This window comes from Haliotis cracherodii, unplaced genomic scaffold (assembly GCF_022045235.1).
Source record: "Haliotis cracherodii isolate W230 unplaced genomic scaffold, xgHalCrac1.p SCAF_3, whole genome shotgun sequence".
Classification (NCBI taxonomy): domain Eukaryota; kingdom Metazoa; phylum Mollusca; class Gastropoda; order Lepetellida; family Haliotidae; genus Haliotis; species Haliotis cracherodii.
In genome coordinates this window covers 75,522,960-75,534,398 of record NW_027266286.1, presented here as the reverse complement: position 1 = coordinate 75,534,398, position 11,439 = coordinate 75,522,960, and the positions used below count along the sequence as shown (strand labels likewise).

At 41.7% G+C, this 11,439-nt stretch overlaps 1 protein-coding gene across 1 annotated transcript; it reads right to left on the bottom strand.

The window, feature by feature from the left end:
* Positions 1–3,998: 3,998 nt before the first annotated feature.
* LOC139475014 (carbohydrate sulfotransferase 15-like) lies at positions 3,999–11,154 on the bottom strand. The gene is made up of 7 exons (XM_071258230.1): positions 10,913–11,154; positions 10,039–10,321; positions 9,725–9,817; positions 6,321–6,477; positions 5,762–5,933; positions 5,430–5,577; positions 3,999–4,480 (listed from the first exon to the last, which is right to left on the bottom strand). The coding sequence occupies exons 1-7, from the start codon at positions 11,126–11,128 to the stop codon at positions 4,284–4,286; spliced, it is 1,266 nt and encodes a 421-aa protein (XP_071114331.1). The 5' UTR covers positions 11,129–11,154; the 3' UTR covers positions 3,999–4,283.
* Between the last annotated feature and the right edge of the window lie 285 nt (positions 11,155–11,439).

The following is an 11,439-nucleotide window of genomic DNA, read 5'->3' as shown; positions in this document are numbered from 1 at the left end:
TGTACCTTACACCTACATTTGCCCAAACAAGGATATATCAAACTCACATCTGTACCTGACACCTACATTTGCCCAAACAAGGATATATCAAACTCACATCTGTACCTGACACCTACAGTTACCCAAACAAAGATATATCAAACTCACATCTGTACCTGACACCTACATATGCCCAAACAAGGATATATCAAACTCGCATCTGTACCTTACACCTACATATGCCCAAACAAGGATATATCAAACTCACATCTGTACCTGACACCTACATTTGCCCAAACAAGGATATATCAAACTCGCATCTGTACCTTACACCTACATATGCCCAAACAAAGATATATGAAACTCACATCTGTACCTGACACCTACATTTGCCCAAACAAAGATATATGAAACTCACATCTGTACCTGACACTTACACATGTCCAAGCAAAGATATATCAAACTCACATCTGTACCTGACACCCACATGTTCCCAAACTAAGATATATGAAACTCACATCTGTACCTGACACCTACATTTGCCCAAGCAAAGATATATCAAACACACATCTGTACCTGACACCCACAAATTCACAAACTAAGATATATGAAACTCACATCTGTACCTGACACCTACATTTGCCCAAGGAAAGATATATCAAACTCACATCTGTACCTGACACCAACATATGTCCAAACAAGGATATATCAAACTCACATCTGTACCTGACACCTACATATGCCCAAAGATATGACAAACTCATATCTGTATCTGACACCCACATATTCCCAAACTAAGATATAACAAACTCACATCTGTACCTGACACCTACACATGCCCAAACAAAGATATATCAAACTCACATCTGTACCTGACACCTACATAAGCCCAAATAAAGATATATCAAACTCACATCTCATATTCACGGCTGAAAACAGAGTCGATTGTACTGTTCCGACAATATCATTAGCATGTGTTTAAGAATCACTATCAAACAGCGATCACACTGGGTGTTTGTTAGTATCCCAACTCCACACATTGTTGCTCTGCTAACGGGGTCGGGTGTCAGGGTCGGTCGCTAACTTGATTGATGTATGTCATCGTGTCCCAACTGCACACATTGTTGCTCTGCTAACGGAGTCGGGTGTCAGGGTCGCTAACTTGATTGATGTATGTCATCGTGTCCCAACTTCACACATTGTTGCTCTGCTAACAGGGTCGGGTGTCAGGGTCGCTAACTTGATTGATGTACGTCATCGTGTCTCAGCTCCACACATTGTTGCTCTGCTAACGGGATCGGGTGTCAGGGTCGCTAACTTGATTGATGTATGTCATCGTGTCCCAACTGCACACATTGTTGCTCTGCTAACGGGATCGGGTGTCAGGGTCGCTAACTTGATTGATGTATGTCATCGTGTCCCAACTCCACACATTGTTGCTCTTGATGATAACCACCGTATTGTCTGCTCCAGGGTCCAGGGTCCAGGGTCCATTGAAAACAGACGACCGTCATATAACTGGAATATTCCTGGGTACGGCGTTAAAGAACAAACACACAGTTAGCGTATTCATCCCCATGACATCTTTCACAAACACGTGAAAAGGCAAGAACAGTCTTCACCTGAAAAACATAATTGTGGTTACTGGCGCGTGAAATTTGGAAATGTCCTCCACATAAAACATTTCGAAAGCTTTACTGAGGCATCGAATGATGTGAATATAAACCACACAATAACCATAATGATAAGAAATCACTTCTAAAAGCAGAAAGTCCATTGTACGATTGTAAGTGTATCATGAGCTTGTGTTTAAGAATCACTGTTTAATAGCGAGGACACCAGGTGTTCGCAAAGGGGTGTGCATACCCTTCCCCTGGGGTGACACTCGTCACAAACACATTCAAGGGCAAGTCAGCTGCTCACCTTCAACTAAATATGGGAACATGTGGTACAGGGAATGGCACCGGTCATTATAACCCTAATCAAACATTTTTAGCAACAATCACATGACGCTGAAATCTTCATTGAAAAGGCAGGCTCGATTGTACTTCAAACCTAATGAAATCACCAAAGGCTGGAGCTGCTGGAATATTGCTCGACATAAAGTTGACTTTTGAAAAGTTGAAGTTATCCCTCTTGTTCTACAGTCCTGTGGATACTTTACAAGTAACTTGACTGCACCAATCTAAACATGAACCAAATGTCACTGTTCTTTGTTATTCACGGATCGTTGAAGGTAATTGTCTATTTGACAATTATTGATCGATATCAGACCATCAATATACATGAAAATTAAGTTATTAAATTTCTTGGCCACTTCTTCCTGTGTTCCCATTATCTGCATAAGAAGCAGATCAGCAAGGAGGTGGGAACAACTGGTGCCAATGGCAATGCCAACTTCTGATGTCGGATCATCAGAGGGGGCGGTCGGATAGCCAAGTGGTTAAAGCGTTCGCTCGTCACGCCGAAAACCCGGGCTCGATTCCCGACAAGGGTACAATGTGTGAAGCCCATGTCTGGTATCTCCCGCCTCGATATTACTGGAGTATTGCTAAAAGCGGCGTTAAACCAAACTCACTCAATCACTACCGTAAAAAAAAGTTATCAAGAAGAAGAAGAAGAAGAGGGAGGATCGGTCAGTTTACTTGGGGAAAGAGTCATTGCTGATCTCGTCGAAGGTCACGTCTGTACGTACTTAGGGATTCAGGTTAAGAGTCAAACTCCAGAATACCTTCTTTGAGAAGCATTTAGAAGTTTGAGTACTGAGTAAGGATAAGACATATGGATGAAAATCTTCTTTTTTACAATTAGGAGCGACGTTTCGGTGTAGGTCCTAAGATAGTTATCAAGCAAGTGATGTACAGAGTGTGTTGGTAAGTACTCGTATATATGGGTAGGAGGCAGTGTGTATACAGAACAGTAGATTTAAGGTGTAGTACTCTGGAGTGGAGAAGCCTGTTATGTACCCAAAAGGGTGAAGCAAGTAATATAAGCAAAAGGATTATGACTGATTGGGATCTTTGATGAGTTGATGGTACGCCTGGGGTATGTAATAGCTTACATTGATGATGATTGATGATTGGAGTCTTTTGATGTCGATGGCTTCTTGTAGTCTTCGGATTTTGAAGTCTTTGAGGTTGGTGGTGAGGGTTTTGACTTTGTCCCACTGGATGATGTGGCTTGGGTTGTCGGATATGGTCTGATAACGCTGACTTAGTGTCATCTTTGGAGACTGAGCTTTGATGTTCTTTGATTCGGGTTTTGAGGGGCCTTGATGTTTCGCTAATATAAGGCTGTCTACAATTGCAGGGAATGTGGTACACTGATCCTGATGGTCCCAGCTTGTGGCTGGATGGTGGCTTTCCTGTGGCTTTTATAGCGTTCTGAATGTTGTGACTTCTCTTGAAAACGACATCACTGTCGGCCTGTTTCGACAGTATCAATATCAAGAGTTGTGATTCCGATATGATCCCGATATGTTCCCGATATATTGGGCCATATTTCAATAACTGACATGTTTATATCTTTTCAGATGTCATCAAGGCTGCTATATCACAATAGTAGTATCACCGTTTCTAATGTAAACTGTTTCGGTTATTGTAAAACACTTTATATCTAAAAGCAGTTCTTTAGTGATTCCCGAGTGCCTTATTCATGGTATGGGATCGCCACCCTCTTCCGATTTTGCAATAGCACCTGAGGCATTCAATATATGTATCATGTTTACTCCATCCCCTGTATACAAGTTGGGGATTCGGTATTTACTCGGTCCGTGTATCTAGTAGACTCAAACATGCCCCACCCTTTTCCCATGATGTTGCAACGGGATTCAATGCATGCAGGCGTTTTCCTAGTATGCATGGACACGTGGTGGATTCAGTCGATACCACGGACTCCTTCAGTATTGCATTTGCATCAAGGAAATCAATACCTTCTATATTTGGTAAGTGTTCAAGCATGTAGATAGTATAAAAAATGAAAAGGCGTCAGATATAAGAATGATTCATACCAGGCACTTTTATCATAGCTGATCTTGAAATACTAGAAATATTGCGATTTAACGCCCACAAAGACGTATTGCAATCTGATACAAACATAAACTATTGGCAATATTGTTTTGAGTTGAGAAGAGGCACATTTGACATGACAGTATTCAGTAGATAATTAAAGTGTTTTGGAATCCCCGGTACCACCATTTAGTTGGCATTTGTAAAGCGCAATTGTTTACGAGAATCAATATTTCATTCACACGAATGTAAATTAATTTCTCGTGATTTCTATGAGAGTGTTTAACCTAAAGTCTTTCAGTTCACAGTTTTACGCCATAGGTAACGCTCGTTCTGTAGTAGAGCAGACAACTGTTCATTATATGGCTTGTAGAACCTATCGAGAACCTCCCTTGTCGATGTCCACATGTCACCAAACTTTCTACTGGATGCTTGACGTTTATTTTGGATTGCGGAATTAGCTATTGATGTAATCTTCTTCTGGGAAAGTGGCACTGAAACATAAGATGGCCAGGTTACGAGCTCTGTGAATTGAATCGTTACGTTGGTGCATGTAACATCTTTGTACATACGCACGTGGTTTTCATCTTATATGAACGATTGAATTGTTATATCTATATATGTGATATACAAGGCATATGAGTGGCAAAATGTTCGGAGACATATATAATTTAGTAACACTGAATCAGTTGTTCAGAGCAGGATATTGTCAAACGATTTTGGAACACCTGGTTTCCTGACTGAAAGCTGATGAGGATCAGGTTCCGTCATGTTGTCCTAAGGTTTGTTTGTGTATGCTACAGGAAGTGACATTTCTTCATTTCCTTCGGTGAGATACTCATGATCACCCAACTCTCGTCTTGTAGCAAGTGGACCCGTGCAGATCCGGGGTAGAATAGGTTTTCAGCAACCCATGCTTGCCATAAAAGGCGACTATGCCGATAGAGGGCACTAACGGGGTCGGCTGGTCAGACTCGCTGACTTGGTTGATGCATGTCATCGCATCCGAGATGCGTGGATCGATGCTCACGATGTCAATCGCTGGATTGTCTGGTTCAGACTCGATTATTTACACACTGCCATCATATAGCTGGAATATTGCTGAGTGCGGCGTTGAACAATAAACAAACAAACTAGTGAGTGAGTGGGTGAGTTGGGTTTAAAGACGCTTAATCATCACATCTTAGCTACGGGACTGCTCAGGTAATGTGGCGCCGTGTCCGACCCGTGTGACTGCAAGCGCCATTAGATTAATATATAGAAAATACACACTTCACAGTTTATGAAAGATGAACAAAATATTTTTAAACTTTGAATATATTTGTGCGTGTGTATGAAATATGAACAATGTCATGCGCTTGGTTCACGGCTACCGTTAGGATTGTTTCCTAAATGCATTGCTATTCAACACGTTTTGGCAGATTCAAATGAACAAGTTCTCACTGAGGTCGAGGAAAGAGAAAACCTGCTGGAGGTGTTCTTCTACTTTGTTTCTGTAGTCTTCGAACCTGAGGATGAGCATCTGCTCCGAGGGGTATACTTTCATCCAGTCTGTGACAAATATCGAATATAACCCTCTTCTGAGGTCGATCTGTAACATGCCATGATACTCTGAAAGATGAAGCTGAGAAAGCAGATAAGCGTATTAAAAGACCAAAAACTTGAATGTTGAGTATTGGGTGCATCTGTTCCTAGGCAAAAACTCTTAACTTACAATAGTATAATTATTTGAAGCATATGAAGATGACGAAATCATCCCCAAAGTGTCTAAGTACCTTTTTCGTAGGTACAGATGAAGACGTGTAGTTGTAAGCGCATCTCCGGGGCGTGTTGGTTTTGAGACAGTCCTGGTACTCTGCCACCTCCCGCATCACCAGCTGGTGGAACTCACCCTTATACGCCCTTTCTTGACGTATTCGCTCCACGTGGAAGTAGTAGGAGTAAAGTCTGCAACCGTAACAACAGACACGCATCAGGAAGTGCATGATTTGCATTCACGGTTGTATGTAGAAATGCTTCAAAGGAATTATCAAAAACACTTCTTCTCTCTAAACTAAATCACGGAGATGAGAATGAGTTTAACAATGCTCAGGGCGGCGTGTCAATAATATTAGGACGTGCATATCTGCTAAGTGAGTTCAGACGTTTGGTTCTGTTACGAAACATACGAGCACGAGTTTGAATGAATAGATAGGGGATTGGGACAAATATGTGATTAGAACGCCAGCACATCGTGGAACAGCTCAAGGAGAGACCCATCCCGACAGAGTCGTGCCCGTGGGTCAGCTTGGTTATAACGCTGTCTGTTACACGATCCGCTCCACAACCAGTCACCTGTCAGTGGGATTGCGGAGAATTATGATGATCTTCGTGTTTGGATTCAGGTGGTGGATAATGTCAGCATTAGTGACACATGGCTCCCAGCACCCCTCGTTGCCTGGCAACAGGTCCCACAATCGATTTATCGACAAATAGCTTGGAGTAGCTTCCCCTGAAAAATAATTAGTCCGTGTTCAATAAAAACATATACATAATTAATAAAGCGATTTCAACACCCCACCCGTCTCCAACTGGTAGGAATGACATGCGTCCAATGCGGACGATTCCTGATATTGTCTTGCCGTGACTGTGGCAACAGTTTGCTACATAATATAGCTCAGGACCTAATCCCTCGACTGCAACTGATTCAGAACACTTCAGCTTTGACAGCTTCACTCCAGCACATCAGTGTCGGTCAGTGAGAGCAGGAGAGGACTTACAGATGCTGTCCTTGACGTGTGCACGGCTCTGTTTCTGGCTACTTCTGTGATCTACTTACTGAATCCTGACCCACCAGGGTCTTGCTTTCAGGACCTAAGCATCTTCTTGAAGTCCCCGGATTGACACTTTAATCACGTGGCCTTCGATCTTTCAGTCTAGCAGCAGTCAGGAAGAGGAACAATCTTCCAGACTATCCTCGGATAATGCAAACCCATTCTGCTTTCAAGCGCAACTTACGACTTATCTTTTTAACGTCTCTTTAAACTAACATCGTATGCGACATCAGAATATTATCGATGTTGAGTTAGGCGCTTTTTAAATGGACATTTTTTATTGGTTAGATAAACCTAGGTTACGTTAACTTTTTGCATATATTTCGGAATTCGAAATTGCAAATACATAGCTCGCTTATGAGACCACTACCCTTTACAAAGGTGTTTGTGCGAAATAAACACAACGGCATGTACTTCACATGGATACGATCAGGGGTCAATCCAAGATATCATCCAAAACTGGCTCCCACAGGAGGTATCGCTTGGGTGAGGTCAAGCGATATCTACACTGTAGATATCGCTGCAATGAAATTACATCACAATGCTTTGCAGACTATTGTGACGTCTCTGGTTACCATGACGTCACAATCAAATGACATCACTAATGGCTCTGCTACTGAAGCTGTTTGCAGTACTTTTTACACTGAAGACACTGCTAAGTACTGTCTACAAATTGAAAAAGTTGAAAGAATGATGTTGGATGATAATAAAATCTCACCTTCGTGTTTTTTATATCAAATATATCAACACTCGTTGATAAAAGTGGCAGAAATAGAGAATCTAACCCGAGTCTTATTTGATATCAAATATATCAACACTCGTCGATAAAAGTGGAAAAAAACTCGTGTTGATATATTTGATATCAAATAAGACTCGGGTTAGATTCTCTATTTCTTACACACCTGTGGGTGAGAAACCCATTTGAGATAACTGGTATCAAATTATTGTGTGAGATCGAATTCCAGGCCCGTGATTGGCTACTCCATGGTGTTGAACTGAGGTCAGATGATAACGGACTACTTTCCTGAGTGTAAGTCATTCATAAGATGCTTGTTCTTCAGTCGAATGTTCACCTGCGTCTGCATTGAACCACAGGACCGTGTAAAAATAAACAAACTCGTCCTCGTCAGCGAGTTTGTTATTATGATCACTTACATAATCTGTTGTTATGTCAACATTATCGTTTTTTCAGAGTGAAAACCCCCTGGATGCCACAGCGACACATATGTCCCTCCTCTTCAACCCTCACTTCGAAGTCGAATAAGATTCAAAATACATCACGCAAACTAATACACTTCACAGTGTATTCTCCCTTCTGTTTGTCATTTAATGTCATTGTAGGCAAATAAAAATTACTGAAAGTGACTTCTGAAAATTAGGTACATTAATTTGTAAATCTCGCAAAATCACAATTCACGGCGTTACTTACTGTGTGTTTAGAAATCTAATTTACTCGATATTTACTCGAATAATTAGAGTAGGAAAATAGCATATTAGTAATTACGGGTATCAAATCACTAATGATAATTCTGAAACGTCGCTGATAAGCCTAGAATCGTGTAGAATGCGAAGTGTACCGCCATATTGGATTGTGTTTACACAATGCCGGTTATGAGGCTCCTTTTTCATCAGGTATATTTCAAACTCAGCTGCTATACATGCATCCCTGAATTCCTCATACATTTTAGAAACAAGTGACAAATGGTCTTTGTCACCAATGCAAATAATCTAGATGAAATCATGCGAAATAAATTAGGCATGGAAACGAAAACTGTACTTGCTGAAATATAAACAAAGCAAAATTCAGATTTTACACTGTGTAGCATTTTTAGAGGCACTTTCGTTTAATTGTTGCATACATTGGCTCGATCATGCGTTTGGGATTATTCACGGGAAGAATAATGTTGCCCTAATTATGGAATTACACATATATACATTACAATGATGTGGTAAATTCAACAGAAGCCGTAAAAGTTTCCGTCCTGTGTGACGCTATAACTGATGCTAAATCACGCTCAACGAAGACGGTAGTTATTTGCATTTCTGACCAATTCTCTTTGTTACATTGGAAAACATGGTAACAAATAACAGTAGGCAGATTGTCAGAATGTTTTTGATTACCTACGTCACACATTTATGTGTATACGATCCCTCAATCAACGAAAACCCTCCTCTAGAAACTCCGCGTACTGTTGTCAGTGAAGAAGACATTTTGTAAAAGTCGGTCACCGGTATGGATGTCATACGGAAGTGGGGACACGGGTGGCCCAGTCGTCTAAGGCGCCGCGATTCGCTGTGCAGAGTTGCGTCCCCTGGACACGCCAGAAACCTATGATTGTGGGTTCGAATCCCGGTTCACCCCGATTATGTTTCTAGGTTTGTCAGCACCATACCCGTGCTCGTGGGTTTCACCGAAGTGGTTAACGTCTGAGACCTGCATCACTTTGGGCTTTCCTCCCGCATTAAGCTGACACGCCGTGATATAAATGGAATAATGTTAAAAGCGGCGTTAAACCCAACTCACTCACTCACTCACTCATACGGAAGTAAACATTGTTTAAACTCGGCACCCAGCGCGTTCTTTTTTTGTATAGTTTGGCATTATCATCAATGCCTTGATAATCCGCAGATATGGCGGTCACCTTTTTGTGTAGGGTCACATTATTAATGAGTAGTAAGCAGTACATAGGATGACGTCGCTTATGATAGTGGTGTTATATATTAATGCGCTACTGCGATCATGAGAATAGACAAAATGGATCGATTCGATGCTAAAAAGGTGCGAGAAACAGATTACTGCAGTCGTGCCTGTCAGATACCATTGATCTTACAACTCGTATCTGACAGACACTCGTGTAGTAATCTCAATATCTAAAACAGAACTATGAAAAATTATGATCAAACATCATAGACAAAGTGGTTTACCTATTATAGCTTTATCCTGCAATCCTTGTCTGATACTATTGGCACTCTTTTGAAAGTAGTTCACGTACGTGTTTACGGGAGAACAAAACTGGTCTGAAACAATCAAATATATTTATTAATTACAGCAGCCAACACAGCTCAGCTCTAGAGCTTTCATATGAAGTTGTTTGTCGATTCATCATTTACTCATGTAAGAGATGGGGGTAGGGATATATATATACGTTGATGGTTATACGTTGATGGTTATACGTTGATGGTTATACGTTGAGCAAATGTTGACAGCTCGTAGATATAGATCAGCTACAGAAACGTACTTGTTCGCACGCGGCTAACCCACTGCGTCTCCTTCAGCATGGTCGGTACAGCGTGTGGGTGCATGAGAAGTTTACTGAAGAGATCAGTTGTTCCACATTTGGCCTGACCCACTATCTGGAAATACGGTAGGCATCGCAGGATCCTCTTGTCGGCCCTGAGGTCTCTGTGCGCTTGTTGCAGTGGTTTCCGTGCGTCTTCCATCAGATCAACACAGTTGCTGTCATCAAGTGATGTTTCCCACCAGCATGGATTTTTGAATGCTTGGTTGAATGTAAACATCGACTGCAATGAAACATTCAATGCCAGAAAGCAAGGAGTCATCATCATCATATACCATCATCATAATTATAAGTAAAAGCATAAATGCAGAAAAGAAGGTTCGGATGATCCTGGCACAGACAGGCTGGTTAGGCTCATTATCAGCTCAGGGGCCTTGCCCCCTCTACACGCAGCCCAGACAGCGAATGGTACTTCTCCCAGGAAGCGCTGACTGGTCGAACAGCTTTTCGGAGAGTACCCGGGTACTCTCTCAATGTCAGTCAACAGATTGGGAGGTATTAAACTTAAGGCACCGAGACCATTGGGGAGTTGGGAAACTTGGCACTTGGGAAGCAATCGTGACACTTCGTAAGCGAGGCCCGCATGGATGCCATGTTTTCCCCGAATCTTGTTAAAGTAGTCCGCCTAGTGTATATACTGTCATTACGTACTTCCAGCGTAACCTAAGGGTACATCTGTACATGCATCCATCAGTTGTTAAAGTAGTCCGCCAGGACACCGTCCTTGCTAACTCAAAATATATATTCTTTCACTTTGACTTGACAGTATGATATTGTGGGTAGTGAAAATGTCTGTGTAACTACTATATCTCACCGTGTTCATGATGTCAAGTGCTTTTCGTTTCTGCTGATCGTACAAGTCAGGCAGCATAGGCTTTGATACAGCATGGCCAGGACTGGACCTCTGTCCCGAAAGCGTGGAAAACGATATGTTATGGATGATACTGTCGTTCAAGAGTGCAACGACCAACAAAGACACGAGGACGAGAAGGCCCAGACATGTTAGGTTCAGATGCACTCTTCCCAGCATGGCGCGATACAGTAAGGCACTGAACAGTCGGACCTGCACTCTGTCAGTGTGTGGATTTCTCGAGCTAATCCAACAGACGTTGTAAAGGGATCGATAACGTCAATCAATATGAAACATAGTGTTTTTACTTCAATGTACAGGTGATGCAGTTATTCTTAAGAAATAAGAGAAGAAACAGTTGTATTGAAATCGATTGTATTTGCCGTAAACTGTTTGTATTGCCGTAACCTGTTTGTATTGCCGTAAACTGTTTGTATTGCCGTAAACTGTTTGTATTGCCGTAAACTGTTTGTATTGCCGTAACCTGTTTT